The sequence below is a fragment of the Solea solea genome, chromosome 4 (genome assembly GCF_958295425.1).
Source record: "Solea solea chromosome 4, fSolSol10.1, whole genome shotgun sequence".
NCBI classification, from domain to species: Eukaryota; Metazoa; Chordata; class Actinopteri; order Pleuronectiformes; family Soleidae; genus Solea; species Solea solea.
In genome coordinates, this window is record NC_081137.1 from 21252253 (window position 1) to 21269518 (window position 17266).

The 17266-nt window shown below is 40.5% G+C and overlaps 1 protein-coding gene across 2 annotated transcripts; it reads left to right on the plus strand.

The window, feature by feature from the left end:
* Nucleotides 1–98: 98 nt before the first annotated feature.
* rbm27 (RNA binding motif protein 27) lies at nucleotides 99–16328 on the plus strand. 2 transcript variants are annotated; one of them, XM_058628100.1, is made up of 21 exons: nucleotides 99–306; nucleotides 1811–1929; nucleotides 2826–2953; nucleotides 3163–3242; nucleotides 4248–4447; nucleotides 4893–5207; nucleotides 6163–6387; nucleotides 7362–7544; nucleotides 8307–8453; nucleotides 8842–8995; nucleotides 9783–9936; nucleotides 10078–10305; nucleotides 10391–10516; nucleotides 11109–11234; nucleotides 11417–11491; nucleotides 11599–11775; nucleotides 11941–12045; nucleotides 13093–13320; nucleotides 13413–13496; nucleotides 13598–13717; nucleotides 15019–16328. In XM_058628100.1, exons 1-21 carry the CDS (start codon nucleotides 248–250, stop codon nucleotides 15115–15117), a joined length of 3132 nt encoding a protein of 1043 aa, XP_058484083.1. In that variant the 5' UTR covers nucleotides 99–247; the 3' UTR covers nucleotides 15118–16328. The 2 variants fall into 2 exon arrangements, with proteins under 2 accessions (XP_058484083.1, XP_058484082.1); XM_058628099.1 differs by having other exon boundaries at nucleotides 100–306; nucleotides 15016–16328.
* Nucleotides 16329–17266: the final 938 nt, after the last annotated feature.

The window sequence follows — 17266 nt, forward strand, 5'->3', positions numbered from 1 at the left end:
TATAAATGAAAGAGATCAAAGATGAATAACAACACGATACGATTAATTATAACGGCAGACCGTACGTCAGTGCCAGAGTTACGACAACTCGCTTTGTGTTGCCATGCCGTAAAGCGCTTTCTACGACCGGGCTGCCAGTGAGTGAAGAGAGACTGAAGGCCCAAAAGCTTATAAATTAATAGACGATGAGAGTATTGTTGTCAAAACGCACTTTCATTTAATAGACAGTATTGTAGTCTTTCTCACGATGATCATAGAGAATGTGGAAGCCTTGAAGTCGTGGTTGGCAAAACTCCTGGAACCAATGTGAGTGTTGAATTGAAATGACATTTTGCTCGAATGCTACGTAGCTATGTTAGCTGGCTAGTCAGCGGGTTAGCTTGGCATCAATGGAGACTTGCTATAAACTGATGACAAATTCCCTGCACGAGTTAGCAAACCGCCTTCACAGCTAACTGGCCTTGCATGTTAAAGAGAAATGTGGGGTTTCTTTACCAGCTAAAGAAGTGAAACTTGTGTGCACGGTATTGCGTGTTAGTCTCACTCTTATTTTAGGTTAGTTAGGCACGCAGTTGGCCCACGATAATGTAACTTTATCGCATCTCTGTAGCAACCCAGTAAACTGCAACAGATTACTTGCATGCTGCTACTTGTGATTTAAATAGCTTACAACTGCATCGCTAAGTTATATTTTATGTGTGGCTCGGTGTTTTCAAATGAACAAGCTTTTATTAGTTGCTGTAGTCGCACACACTAAGGATTAAGTGTTTTATTAAGCAGCTGTTGCAACGAACTGTACATTATTACGCCTTAAATAACAGATCAGCCTGTCGGACTCTATCAGCAGAAGATGAAGAGTTGTGTAGACGTTAGCAAACTGTACTGACGACCTGTCACGAGTGTCAGAAAAGTGCTGCTAAGTTGCTTCACTTTCTGACACTTAAGCAGTTAAACGTTGTCTCTCTTGCAAGTTTTTATAAAATAATGCTGTCATTTGCATCAGCCTACTTGTTTTCAAAAACTTGATAGCTGCCACTAAGTAAACTAACACTATTTTCACCCGAATGTTCATCTGATCAAGTTTATTTTTGATTAACTGTTTCATACATTTTTATCTAGTTAAAATGTATAATATAAACGTGCACTGCAGTGCAGACACAACATGCAGAATGGAAAGACAGATCAGTGTTGTTTAAAAACGGCCTCAATAGCAGTTTTTGTTTGTCAATTTTTATTATTAAACTGTTATCTTTCATCAGTTTGAGTAAAATGGAAAAAGCTGGCAGCAAAACAGCATCAAACTGCCTTGCTTTCTTATGGTCAGCATCATCTATAGAAAAACCCATATCAGTCTACATTTATTTTTAATTCATAATTTGACTTAGTTGCATTCATTCTCATTCCTATTAAAGCCTTTGTAAAAGCCTCGTCAGCCGTGCTTTTATTCCATTTCAGATGCCACTTTGTGACCTAGCAGGTTTTGACTTATTAGTGTGTGTTTATTTATTTATTTATCCTTTATCAAGCATTAATAACCACATGTGTTGTTGAATGACAAGTTGCTGTGAGAAATAATTGAGTCCCAACAGTAAAGTAAATGTAGGAGACCATAGTTATTGGTTCACACTAAGAATGTTTGAGTTTATTATGAACATGCTCAAATAGTTGGGACAGTGACTTATCACCGGCATGCATTGTATTACATTCGATAAATTTATTTCACTTGTCCATCCCAGTTAGATCCACTTGTTTTCCCTTTATCTTGCACTAAAAACTAACATTTTTAACATTTTGACATTGTAACTTGCAGATGTGATGCAGACCCCTCTGCATTAGCCAACTATGTGGTTGCTCTTGTGAAGAAAGACAAACCGGAGAAGGAGCTGAAAGCACTTTGTGCGGATCAGCTGGATGTCTTCCTACAGAAAGGTATGAACTTCAAACACGCACAACTTTTTTGCTGGTATGATTGAAGGCAAGCTATAGACCCTAGCGATCAATGGTCAGTGGAGTTTTTATATTTGAATGATAGAAATCTGTAGTCACAGATTTCTATCATTCAGCGAACAAGGGAACAACATTCATCTTTCTCTGCTCATAAATCCCACTGACACACTGCTGGCTTAGCAGTTATGTCATCAGTCATTTTGGAACTACAGCCGGTGGCACTATTGAGGTCCGAGAGTGAAATTACTTTCCCAACAATGGCTGAATTCGTGAAGATAGGTTTAAAAAAAAATGTCAAATAAACAAATATTATGTCTAAGCATATGTCTCATGTCCACTAGAGGGCATATCGTTCGAAAATGTCACTAATCTGACCATGTTTAGGTATTATTTATATGAATACAATCACAGAAGGACATCATTGTGTTTATGGGGCATCTTTATGATTGTGATCGAGCAACATAGCAAATTTACATTTTTGGGCTGTGCCTTTGCAATAACATCACATTGTATTTTGTCAGATTAGATGCCGATTGATGTTCGTAATAATATTCACTGACATTGTCACAGCCCATTTGTCACAGGCCATTCTTTGTTGGCTGCAGTCAAATACATTCCTCATTTAATTCCTTTCATGTAGTCACTCATTTATTCATTCATGCGTGTCATTTTTTCCCATTTTCATCCACTCATCTCTCTCTATATGTTATTTATTGCTTGTCGTGCAGCCGCAATCAGAGAAATATGTAGTGTTCTGAGATTCAAGGGGAATATCAGGACATGAAATGCCCTAAGGCCAGTTTCCTCTTAGAAAGACAATGATGAGAAACTGCATACAAGTGAAGATTACATCCATTGACACAAGTTATCCTTTGCAGAGACGACAGGATTTGTGGATAAACTTTTCGAGTGTCTGACCACGAAAAACTACTTAGGAAGTCCTGCTACCAAGGAGGCTCCTAAAGAGGAGGTCAAACCGCCTGCAGTCAAACCTGATGTTGTTGAAGTATGTTCTTCTGGTTCTATATCAAAATACTTTTTCCAGTGGATTTATTGATAAGAATTTAATATTTGATAAATACTGTATATCATTGCATGTCATTATTCAGATAACTTGACCTTGTAACCAATATTCACTCCCTTGAATACGTAATCTGTTTTCAAAACATAAAATAAAGGCGAGTTTTAAGTAGTAATTGTTATTTTTCCCATCAGGCTGAAACTCCAGAGGATGAGAGGGAAAACAGGTGGCGGAGAAGTCCACAGAGAAATCGCCCTGACTTCAACGATTCCAGGTATGGCTGTGGCTTTGGGGATTCAGCTCTGCTTAATGGCCGTGTTTGAGGCATTTTCAGATGTCTCGTATGTGAACTGTACATCATTTATGTTCCTGCCTACAGCTGAAATGTACAGTACACACAGATGGAAAGTCCATCATTTCGCACGGTCGTCTTGTGTAGAGATAATGTGTTGATGTATTTGCATGATTTGTTCCAAGTCCCATAAGGTCCTGCTTGTGGCTCAGTGAAAACACTGTTGTCAAGTTGCCTGTCCCTTCTCTGTAACACCTGTAGTCCGTATCTGCACTTCACTGTATTTTAAGCTGTTGCCATGACTGTTTGCAAAAAACAAAATGATGTTTTTAATGAGTCTGACCATACAGATGTGTATGAGTGAAAGTGACAGAGCGCGAGGGAGAAAAGAGATGAAAGGAACTTTACTGAATCAAAGCTCTTCTCGTTCTTTAAAAACTTATATGATCAATGTTAATATTTTTGCAGTGGCTGCAAATAAATAAATTAAGGTGCTGATAACATCAGCTCAGGAGGTCTCTAATACTCTATCCAGCTCAAGAATGTGGACAATTGCATCCTCAGACCCCCTCCAAATGTGGTTCCTGTGATCAGAGCTGAGGAAGTGTTCGAGAAGCATTAGGGATAGTTGAGACCTGTACGTGGCACGATCTGGCCGTGATTGGATCAATGAGGACCAATTTTAATACCAGGTCTGAACAGGCTGTTGGGATTGGAGGGGATTATGCACCCGGCAAGGGTTTAATAGCTTTAAAATATTGAGTTTCATCTGCAGCAAATGAATAGGGTGCATTGATGCAGTTTGTAAAGAAGAGAGAAATATGTTTGAATAATGAAATAATGTTCTAATACAAGGGAAGTATTAAATGGCTTGTTTGAAATTGAAATATGATCGATGTGTACTTAGTTTAAGTAGGATTAAGTAAGAGTAAATGCTACTAGAATGTTGGATTTCAAAACTTTCCCTGTAACTTGCCAATTCCACAGGAGTCGTGACGACAGAAGAAGAGATGAGCGCAAGCGCCGTGACTTTGATCGGCATGTGAAAAGCAGCAGCGACTCTTACCGTGAGCGGGAGCGGCACGAGCGTCGCAGGGGGAGCCCCCGTGGGAGGAGCTACAGCCGCAGCCGGAGTAGGAGTGGCAGCCGAGGGAAGAGCAGGGACAGGGAGCACAGAGGTGGCAGAGGTGAGAACATTCCCCGTGCACCCCTCCCACACAACCAATAACAACAGCACAGGGAAACAGACCCAGGAGTGGAAGAAGCTCCTGGAGCGCCGGCCGCCATAGCTGAGCTGTGCACTAGTGATGCAGAGGTGCAGATGGAGACTTCCTGGGTGTGACTGGAGATGTGGATATAGCTTTGCCGAATTGTTGCTGAAAGTTTGTATCGATAAGGAAATATGTGGACAGCTTTGCACTCACATCTGTGGGATTTCGGCAACACAGGCTGGAATTGGCCTCATTACATGCCAGGTTATTTTCTGTCTCTTCAGTGTTTTGCTTCATGCGAGAAGCTGCAGTCTTGAAAACTCTTAATATGTTTAAATGTCTGCTATGGTCAAATACTTTGTGTGTGACATGTGTATGTGTTTTGTTACAGTGCTTGTCGGTTTCTGCTTTTCTTCAACAGACTTTAAGTCAAAGTTTGAGTTGGACAGAAAGGATACTGATGGCTACAACTCTTCAAACACGGGCTCCCAGCAGCAACAACACTCAGCCCCTCTGCTTCCCCTACCCACACCTGCGCACCCTTTTTCCTCCACGTCTTCATCGTCCACTGGAGTCTCGGGACCTGGTGGCGTTCCTGTTGCGACATTGGCTCACCTGCCTGATAGTACCACAGACAGCTGGTCTAGCTACTACAACGCCCAGAGGCAAGACGGCATTGGGAAGCCATTCATCAACAAGAGCATTTCACTCAAACAGCGTTGCAGGGATTATGATGGTAGGAATAAAGTAAATCTGTCACTTAACAGTTCTTATAATCCAACAACATTCACTCTTTTATCTGTTATGATCCAATAGCAATGAGCACTGTACAGCTGTTGCATTGAGCAGAGATTCTCTAAACGGGGTCAGAGTAACATGCAGTGATTGTGTTAATATGCTGTAACTGACATGTTAAACCTGTTTTTCCAGTAAATGACATGGACAATGTATGGTTTGTATGGCTACCTTTCTCTCAATCTCCCCAGGAGGGTCATTGATTGCCTTGTTTAGTGTCATCACTAATGACCACTGTTAAGCACTCACTCGTTTCCCAGTGGAAAGCAGAGAAGCAAGCCGACTTGCTTCCAACTCTTCACAGAGACACAAGAGGGTTTAAACTTACCCCCTCTCCCTGAAGCATACAGCTTTTTGTCACAGTGCTCAAACACACCCACTGGGGACAAGAGCCTTAATGAGACTGTAGGGTAAATATACCATATGTCTGTGTTGCTTCAAAGTTGAACAATTATACATCTCATTTATTTCCTTCCAGTGCTGTTTCACTGTTTGACTTAACACACACAAAACTTGTGTGTCCTACAACTATCTGCTGTGAAGAAGGTCTATTACGCCAGGTTTATTCAAGTTGCGCCTTGGCATTACCTACGCACATTGTGTGAGTTAAAATAGTCGACAGCTGGCTAATAATATACAAGACCAACCTTCAGTCACGGCATTCAAATCCAAATGCAAATGATCACAGAATTGGACAGACATAAAAACAAGTTGGTGCTGCGAGATGTCTGCTCAGTATTAAATTGCTATATTTCTATGTAGATTAATTAGATTAATTTGAACAGTGGAATCCACAATGGTTATCTGGAGTACAACTGTCTTAGAAGGTTAGAAGAGTTTGTGTTTTTAAAATCCCTTGTGTCTTAAAAAGTTGCATTTGCTTTTTCCCTTTACAGAAAAAGGATTTTGCGTCCGTGGGGACCTTTGTCCGTTCGACCATGGCAACGACCCTCTCATTGTGGACGATGTCAATCTACCAAATATTATTCCCTTTCCACCCCCACCGGTTATGCCCCCCGCTGGCCTGCCCATGCCTCCAATCACTGAGCCACCCCCTGCCCATAGTTTTCCTCCACCACTTTTCGGCCAGCCACCACCTCCGGGCATCTTCCCCATGACAGGTAAGATGTTGTGCATTTTTGTTGTTCAAATGTTAACACGCAGTAATGAAAGCTAGTGGAAAAAGCTCCCTTAAGTACTCATTTACAGCATCAAACAGTTTTCATCCACTTTTTATATATCCACCTATATTTTTTGTCACTCCTGAGATTCTTGTAGATGCTTTTTCTTAACGGTGTCTGTAGCTGATTCATAAGGATCAGACAAAACAAATGTTATGCACAGTGATGAGGAATGAGTTTGTTTCAATGACATCATTTATGTGACCCCCTTTTCCATATTATATTGAAGGACATCATTTACTGAGGCAGTGTTGCTTCAGTGCCAACAATAACAAATCACGCTGCCTTTCAGTTCCATATTTACAGAGCCCCTCGTATTTGAAACTCTTAACTTGAATATTTGGCACACTTAAAAATGGACATCTACTTCTTGAACAGCTGCTAGATTTATTTTTAAGATTTGTTGCACTGGCTTGTTGGAGGTGTTTGTGATTCATGTCTCACACTAGTTTTCCTCATGACACAAAAAAGCAAATGGTTCTCTTTCGTACATTTTGCATCGATGGGACCTGTTATGATGTTTTCTAATACTATGCACCTATGCACATTTCTAAATTGGGCATTTTCATCGTTACTCTTGTAATAAAACCACTAATATTTGAGAAATTATGAGCAAACCAATATGTTACTCAAAAGCAAAGCCAGCCGTCATAGAAACACTGTTTTTTTTTTGGCTTATTCTGCATAAAAAAAATTTATATTACAGTTTTATTTTTTCAATGAATTGCTTTAATGTAGCTTTCTGTTAAGTTTAAATATTGCAACAGGTGCTTCACTTTCCCACCACAGTCCCTCTCTGTTTAACCAAAATCAGTGTGGCATGAAAACAGTTTTAAAGTAATTAAAAATGAAAGACTCACTGTGATGACTGTGATCTGTCTGAGACATTAGCTTGGGCTTGTGTTCTCCCTCAGGACCCCCACTGATAGCAACCAGTGGGATCGAAACCATTAACCACCAGTCCGGGATCACTTCTTCTCCTCCAATTGGACCACCTGGTGTGGGGCTGCTGCCTACTCTTCCTCCTCCTCCTCAGCCTCCTCCTCCTTCCTCTGTGTCATCTGTGTCTCTTCATCCCCAATATGTCCAGTCTGAATGTAAGCAGCAGTACTTTTCCTGTTCAGATTGGGACTGTGTATTTGTAGGGGTGAGGGTTCCTTATTTATTGATAATTGTGATAAAAATGTTTCCACTCCTGCAATTTGTAGCATGCCTGTAATGAGTTTTGTGTTTCAATCAATAATTAGTAGAAGTTTGTCAAGTTGAGTTGCTTTTTAACTGTGGAATGTGATGTTCACTGAGTTTTTGTTTACATTTTAAGTTGCTCTGTGTGTGAGGGTGTTGTGTGTGTGCACTGTGATGTCCATGCATTTATTCATAGCGCAGTAACAGCAGTTAGCCAGTGGGTTGCACTGTTTATTAATCAAACAGACCTTGTGGCTTTGGGCATCTTACAACTCTGTTGTGTTTGATTGTGTAGACCGAGTGGCTTTCCCGCAAATCTTGCACATTATTTTTAATTTAATTACACATTCAGCAATGATTTCTAATATTTAGGATTTCCGCTATCATGACATATCCCTATTTTTGCCTTTGTGTTACAGTAAGTTTGGGCTCCGTTTTGAAAATTAGCATTTAATGATATTTATAAGTTGGTGTGAATGTGTTTTATTTGTGTGTTTGTCTTTACTTTTGTTAGTATTAAACATTTTATTACTTAATGTGAAACTAATTCCGTTTTAAACTCATAATTGTCACTTTTCATTTTGAAATTTTATTTTGTTCAGTCTAAATCTTTACATTCATGTAATTTTTTCACATTTTTATTTCAACTAAACTGTTTTTTTCTTTCTCATTAGATAACTACGATCCAGAAGGCTACAACCCAGAATCCCCAGGCATGACCGCAGCAGGTTGTAACCAGTACCGTCAGTTCATTCCCCGAGTCCAGACCCAGCGCTCCAATCTCATTGGCCTCACCTCCAATGAAGGACAAGGATCCAGAGGTAGCAGCTGTCACATTTTTTTCTACTTTCATCGACAAATGTTTCTTTATATCAATAATTCTGTAACTAAATCTATATAACAGGGAGAATTTGAAGATTATCGTTTTAATATTGTCATTGTGCTAGCTACAATGGGGACAGTTCTTAAATCTTAATTTAAAGACAGCTTTGCTTCGTCAGACTAAACATGCCTCAGTACAGATTTAAATAATAAAGTATAGGTGTTCTGTTCATTTAGAAGCCCAATTCCCTTCCACTTATCCATGGGCTGCCCAGGGCTGAATTCCATTAACTGTTTTAGTTTCAATTCCTACTCTGTACTTTGTATGCTGTGGAGTCTTTAAACGATTGTTTTGTCTCCGTTTGTGTCAATGTGTGAATCATCCAGCTGCAAACATAGTGATCCAGACAGAGCCAGTCACAGCAGCCAGCATTCCGGGGAACAACGTGTCGCGTTTCAGTGCAGAGCAGGGCGCCAGGAAGAGAGCCCTCGGACATAATACAGCAGACGTACCGGCAGCGAAGAAACCCTGGATGGTGAAGTAAGAATTCAGTGATACGACAACACACTTAAAGACTTCCCCCTCAAAAAGTTCCCTGAAATAAAAATGTGAAGGGGAAACAACTTAAACTAGGATTGCATATAATCAGTATTGCATCAGCATTAAATCTAAGGATCCTACTATTTCAGCACTTGCTGAGATGCAAGTGTTTGTATTTACCAATAAAACATTGCAATTGTAAAAAAAGTGTTTCCCACAGCCTGATAGAGTTGAGCTGGGAGTGGTGGCCTGGTCTTAACTGTGTCTGTGTCATCTGGTGTAAAACCAGAGAATGTATCTCTCTCTCCTATGTGATGGCAAACTTGTTATTATTGGATAGTGACAGGATCAACCAGTTAATTGATCATGGATGGTGTTGTTTTATTGAATTGAGTTAAAATGGTTTGTCCTAATGGGAAACATAACAAAAAGGGCACTAAAAACTGGGTCAGGACCCACAGATAAGCTGCTGAAATAAGCCAGCCTTTTTGTATTTGTTACAAATATCACAAAAAAGTTATTTTATCAAGTTTGCCCTTGGTATGATATATATTTAGTAAATTGGGATGCAATATTTTTATCTTTATAAAGTGGGTCCCCATATGCTTAGCATTTATTCCTCAATTAATTATTGTTTTGTGGGGAAATTTGAAGAAAGAGTTGGCTGGCCAATTGAAATTTTATCAAACAAATTGGTGCCTTGTCCCATTTCCTGTTAGTGGAGCTGTGTTTCAAACCTGCGTGACTCAAGACCTGTCGTCTTCCTTTATTTTCCCCTGTGTATCAGGACAAACTTCAACAATCAATATAAGAGTTGTTTTCCCAAGAGGACTCAGTATGTGAACACCAAGCTGGAGGTGCGCAAGATCCCCCGTGAGCTCAACAACATCACCAAGCTCAACGAGCACTTCAGCAAGTTTGGAACCATTGTCAATATACAGGTAAATGTGTTACTGGCTTGGAAACCCACTGAGGGATAAGTTGTTTCATTAAATAGTACAGACAAGGAAAGTTAAGCCTTTTAACACCCTGCAATCGCCCCTGTATGTGTGCCTCACCTGCATATCCTCTCCTTAATCCAGGTTGTGTTTGGTGGCGACCCAGAGGCAGCGTTGATTCAGTACACGAAGAATGAAGAGGCCAGACAGGCCATATCCAGCATCGAAGCGGTCCTCGACAACCGATTCATCCGCGTGTACTGGCACCGCGAGCCCAACACCGCCGGGCTTCAGCAGCAGGAGCAGAACGCGGGGAATCAGATGGCAGGGTCAGCTCCCAACCAAGGGCTGCAGCACAGCAACGTACATAGGGTTAGACATAAAGAGCTGAAACATATTAAAATACTTCATCCTTTTCTGATGTCCTATATCTAAATCTCTGCTCTTTCTCCTGCAGGGAATAAAACAGCACAATCCGGCCGCTTACGTCTTGAACAAGACTATACCAAAGCATCGTCTGGTGGTGGCAGCTGGGGACAGTGCTGCAATTAAGATGGACGGCCCGAACACGGATGCTGCCACTGTACGTTGTGTGAATAGTTTGAGCTTAAGTTCACAGGTCTGTGAGTCTGAACTTGACTGTGTTGATTAGGGTTGAGCAATTCCTCATGTGGCAATTTCACAATGCAGTACATCAATTCGATGGTATCTCATGTGGTCTATCTGTGAAGCAGTACATTTTAAAGTGACGCTTGACATCACAATATCTGTCAGGAAAAAGTGCAGTTACTTTACCCAACTTATTCAGCTTAAGTGTTGATTTTGTCGTTCCCTGGAAGATTAGCCCTCAGAGAACCACATTTTGTATTTTATCAAAGTCAAAACATTAGCTGTTCATTTACACATTTTTGTGTTTTTAATTTGAAGGCATGAGACCAGGTTTTTAAACAGGGGCCATTTAGGTTTTCTTTCAGTAACACTACCCATCCAATCTGAAAACCTCTTTCAAGGGATCTCCAGGAAAAGACTGAATAAACTTCACATTCTTTCTGTCACATTTCCTTCCCTCAATGTTACGTTAAGTTATGATTTATTGGTGTTGAACAGTACCTTCTTGTTTTCTCTTAATCTTGTTCTGATTACTTAAATGTGATGCCGTCTCCCTCCTCTCTTAGGTGATGCCTGCGATGACAGCCACTCAGAAGAGTCCTTACGCGTCCACGGCACTCAAGTCGTCCTCAAAGAGCCTTGGGAAAACGGGAAAAGCACTAGAAGCGCAGGAAGTCCTCAAGAAGAAGCAGGCATGTTGCTTAATTTTTTAATACATATTCCGACTGTCGAGAGAATTGGATTATTCTTTTTTTTGTTTTTCTCGGGAGCCGCCAGTGAGAAGCGGGCGACTGCCGATAATAATAAAATAATAGTAGTATTTTATTTTTTACACCTGTGAATGTGTTTGTTTTTTAATTATTATTCCATTTAGGAGGCATTCAAACTTCAACAGGACATGACAAAGAAGAAGCAAGAGATGTTAAAGACACAGATTGAGTGTCAGAAGGTAAGACTGGCTCTGCACTTCTTTAATTGTCCAGTGCTCTGTCTTCTACTTCCCCTGCCTTTTACCCCCACTCTGTGTTTCACTGATTGTTCTCCCCCCTCCTGCAGGCATTGATAAACCGTCTGGAGAAAAATCGAGGCATGAAACCGGAGGAGAGAGCCAACATCATGAAGACCCTGAAGGAGCTGACGGACAAGATCGCCCAGCTACAGAATGAAATGAATCCTGCGTCTCAGGTCTCCAGCACCAAGTCCAATCACAGTCAGACCAAGACCAAGGTGGATGTAAGTTTGGGCCTTTTACAGCTTAACATGGTGCACGGTCAAATATAGTGTTTATAATGTATTACATCCTTGTTTTTTCTTTCTGGGCTGTACTACTGTTAAGCCTCATTGCGTCAGTTTCCTTTAAATAATTGAACATTTCTTATTTTGATGACATGTGACCAGGCCCAGAAGGAACTGCTGGATGCAGAGCTGGACTTTCACAAGAAGATGAGTTCTGGGGAGGACACGACGGATCTCAAGAGAAAACTGGGGCAGCTACAGGTGGAGGTAATACTCATACAGACATATACACATGTTGTGCACTGCCACAGACAGAAGACTTGATAAGATGGTTTGAACCACAGAAACTGTGCATCAATGGCATTTTTTCCCGAGGTTGTGAAACCGCAAATAACTGGGAGGAAATCAGCAAATGCGATTTACTTATAAGTGACTTAAGTGAATTAATTTGATAGCATGTAAGAGAAGATACAGAATGCCTGGTATTGAATTTAGGGGGGGAGAAGCCTTAGAAAATGACTTAAACTGTGCAGATTAATGTGCAGTCTCATAGCTTTTCTTTACTTGTTACAGTAATTGTGCTAAAAGTAGACATTTGACCATCATTTCCAAGTATATGGATGTTACCCAGTAGCTATTTTTAAGTATGTGATGACAAATTACCTGACTCCTGATGAATCTGCTCATCATAGATTTATGTATTTATTTCATGTCTCTACTCACAAAAACAAATAGCGCACAAGATCAGCTTAACAAGAGCAGGGCCTTTTTTTAGCAACACCCTGCTTAGCATGTCCCCCCCACCCCTGCGGGTCCTAAATTAGCTTGTTATTAAAAATGCATATTATCCCCCCCCGATCCATTCAAAGCTTGGCCAACCCTTCCTTGCGCACATTAAACTGCAGCCACTTAAGCAAACCCAGAGGAACAGACACTAACGAAGCCGAACCAGGCACCAGCCCCTCCCGTCTCATTAAAGTTTGAGCCACTGGTCCTTGTAAGAAAATTGCAGGGTGACAATTAGAGGGAGAAGTGAGAGAGAGACGCGGATGTAAGAGAGTGGTTGTGGAGTGGTTAGGAAGCAAGGGAAGCAAGTCACTTTAAAAATGGACGAGTGACAACTAATGGCAAAGGGCATAGAGTGGCGGAGGAGGAGGAGGAGGAGGAGTCGAGTGTGTAGGGAATGTTTCAGCACTACAGATGAGGAGAATTTGCTGTACATGGTTTTACACATTAAGATTCAACATAAAGTTGCACAGTCTGGTTCATTTCAGTTAATCTTATTGTTTTTACCCTCTGCTTGTCCTCTTTAAGGCGACACGACTGGGTTTGATCCGGTCTCCCTCAGGTCGAGGTCGGGGTCGCGGGAAGATGGCACTCGAGCCTGGGTCGATGCACATGGGCCGCGGAAGGGCCCGAAGCCGGGAGATGATGGGCCGAGGTGGAAGCGTGAACCGCATGGTAGTCGACCACAGACCCAGAGCCTTGGCTATTTTGGGGGTCACTCAGGAAGAAAAGGAAGAGCTCATGCCACACTTCGTGGTAAGGCCCTATGGACAAACTGTTGAAGACAAGAGTTCAGGATGATTATCAAACAAACAAACACTAACATTCTTCTTGTTTATTTATCTTAGAAATTTGGGGAGATTGAGGATCTACGCGACCAAGACGCCACCACTGTTGTCATGACCTTTAAAACACGGAGTGAAGCAGAGAACGTAAGTCACATGACTCTATATTCTGTACTTACTCTCAAAAACATTGAAAACAGGAAATATAACTTGCCTTTTTCTTGCCCGTTTCCATCTTCTTCTTCCAGGCTGCTAACCAAGGAGCGAAGTTCAAAGGTCGAGTGCTGCAGATTTCCTGGTACAAACCGAAGACGCCCTCCGTTACAACAGAGCCCGAGGAAGAAGAGTCTAAAGACGAGGACAATAAGGTTAGACACGTCACGTCACGTACACACACAAACAGTCACTTTAAAATACCGTTGTGTGTCGTCTCTATGCCGTGACAGAAACCAGGAAAGAAGTCTTTCATTAAGATTTGGAAACTTTTTATTTTTTTTATTTTTTGAAGTTTTAGTTCAGATTTTAATTCTACATTTCTCTCCTGTGCTTCTAAATTTTTTACTTCAGCTCTTAGACTCTTACGTACTAAGAGCATCTGAGCCCTTTGAGTAAAAACACATTACTGTCACATGAACTCCTCATACTATATCTTCATGATTTGAGTTGCGTCGATGAGGCTGCGGTCTGCTCGTGTGGCAGCAAGTTTCACATCTTCCAAGGTCGACTCCGTCACTTGAATATGCATTTTTTAAGTATGTAACATTAATTTGTCTTGTGATGCATGTTAATGCAAGGTGAGGAATTCCCTTGAAACATGAAACGCTACACATTTCAGTCCTTTTCTGTAGAGGACACGAGTTATTAAATATGTATCTCCCCAAAAACCCAAAAAAAGTATCCAATGATGTCGCCAATAATTACGAACATTATGTGCTGGAATATTCACTTTATAAAACGTGCATGTCTAATCTAAACAGATGTTGACGAAAAATTAGAAAACAAGGCGTTAATTTTAAATGCAAATAAATGAAGAACAGTGGAAATAATAGTACACCTTCAAAACACAAGTGGCTGTGGTTTCTAATGCCGTGTTTCCACCGGCTCGACTCGACTCAGCTCAACTCGGCACAGTTACTTTGCATTTCCACTAGCGACGGTACCTGGGAACATTTAACAATCCTAAAAATGTGGGTTAATCTCCAACGATTACCAGGGAAATGTCTAAAATCTCAATATTCAACAGAGGAGTCTGGTGTATTTAGTGACAATCAATCTAAGCCGTGCCGTGCCGTGCCGGGACAATAGGTGGAATTTACTTTAGGCAACAGAAAATTTGAAAAAAAGCTGTTAATTCTAAATGCAAGTAAATGAAGAACAGTGAAATGAACCAGACTAACACAGCTTCAAGACACACGTGGCTGTGGTTTCTAAGAGACTAATACAGGTTTCTGAGGTTCCACATTGGCACAAAGAAACAGAACTATATTGATGCGCTTGTATCCCATGTTTGGCTCTCATTTTTGGGCTGTTTTGGGGAAGTAGAAGCTTGTCATGGATCTTTATCTACAGTCTGTAGTTTAAATTGTCTCAGTTTTCAGGACTCTGAAAACGAATGATGTCTGAAAAGCATAATATAAACTAAAATAAACGTCCCCCTCTCAACCAGAAGGAAGCAAGCACTTACTTGCATGGTGAGGAGGAAGAGGAGGAGGAGGAAGAGGACGACGACGAAGACGACGAGTACGAGAGCCGATCATGGAGACGGTGAAGGCGCCGCCTCTGTTGTCACCCGTGATCTGTGACCCTCCAGCAGACTGACTTATTTTTGCAGATAAAAATCAACACAACAGAACTCACTTTTTTTTTTCTTTTTGTTTTTCCTTTCCAGTATTTTTCAAAATTTAAGTCATTTTTAGACACTATTTGAAGTGAAAACATCTTTACTGTACATCAAAAGAAGTTTAGAGGGTCAACAGTTGTTAGTTTGTTTTCCTCTCCTTTTGTATCCCTCGATTAAATTATTTAATACATCTCACTTTTGCTGAGAAAGATAAATGTTGAGTTGTTCATAGATAGCAAATATGTAAGTTTGAGTGTGCTTACCAGATGATTAATATCAGTAATGCACAACATTTGTGTCTACTGTGAATAGGTATTTTTATACATTACGGTATTTAAGCTCTTTTCTCACATAGTTTTGAAACAAATCTTTTTCCTTTTTCCTTGCCCTTCAGGGAACAGTCATTCCATCGCTAATCAAACGTTCGCTGTCGCTGCCAGAGAAATATTTATTTATTTTTCCACTGCACAAATTGCACTGTGCCATACCTGTCTTTATTGGCACAGTATGGTATGGGGGAAAAAAAGGATTTAAATTTAAAAAAGATTAGCAGTGGCTTTCATTGGCATGAACACAGTCTAGTTTGTGCATGTTGCAGAGTCACTTTTTTCTCTCTCTCTATTCACACCCCCCCCCCCCATCACTCTGTACCACCACGACATTAGAGCCAGTGCCGGTACAGAAGGAAACCAGTGCAATAGATTAATAAACAAAAATAATCCCCACAACAAACAATGTTTACAAATAGACAATTCCATGCATCTCACATACAGTGTCTCCCCCCCCTCCCACTCCCCACGTGTGTATTTATTTCTTCGCTCATTGTCTGGTGCCACTCTTGTGTAAATTCAAACAACATTTTCTAAGAGTGTCGATTACAATTTTATTTTGTCACCTGGTCACACTAAGGATCGAACTAAAAAGAAAAAGTAGGAGAGAAAAGATCCATAGACGGGTGTCTGAATGTAATACTGAACCGTTGATTTTAATATATATATTTACATAAATATATATAAATATACATAATTTCTTTGCCTTACACAGTCAGCACATGGCTGGATTTTTACAAGATTTGTGATTTACTTTTGTAAATTTTGTAAATGCTTGAAAGAGGAAAATTACTGTTGTGTTTCCTTTGGTTTTCCTTCTGTTTAGTTCGTTTTAAAATGTTCGATATTCGAGTCAGGCGATGACACAGCATACGGCGTCTCTGCACATTGACGACAGTTTATGCATTTTGAGACTTGAGCTCTCGCCTGTTGATAACCAACGTTTGTCATCTTTTGCCAGCTGCTGACAACATGTTTTACTTGATGATTTTTTTTTTTACTCCTACTGTTGGACAGAATCCTCTGGGTGGGAGGAATGAGAACAAATAGATTTAACCTCACTCACTGGTAACTTATATAAGTGGAGAATGCAGAGTCGGCATTAACACACACGTCCATGCAGGTAGTAATATATGTACGTACGTATTTCTGCCTGCGTGTAAATGTAACTAATTCTAATTAACTTCCTCTCACCTACAGCAGACGTGGTAATAACTCTGAGGATTCTTGTCGTCGACAATTTTGAATTGATATTCACCTTCACTGCGTCAGTCAGACTGAGGTTCAGGTGTGTGGTGGAAAGCTGAAAGGCTTTTTCCTTCACACTGTTCTTTGAAATGATTTGATCATGTGATCTATTTTTTTAATTTTTTTTTCGGGGGGGCAATTTTAAAGGACAAACCTGCTCCGACAGGGTCCCTGCTTGTGTAAGTGAAGATACAGAGGTGGTCTCGCTCTCTCACTGTCTCTCTCTCTCCCCCCACCGTGTGTTTTGTACTATCCTCTGTATGCTACTCACGACAATAGTGTAAAAAATGTAAAATGTTTATTGGATAATAGTTTTGGATTTGTTACTGTTTATATTTGCAGGATGTGGATGTATTTTCTTCATGTATTTTTTTTTCGTTTGTAAAAAAATGGATTTCTAATTTACAAGCATGTTTGCTTTTGCCAATAAAGATGTAGGAATGGGGTGCTTATAAGACGATCAAAAAAAAAGGACAAAGGAAAGAAAAACAAATACTATT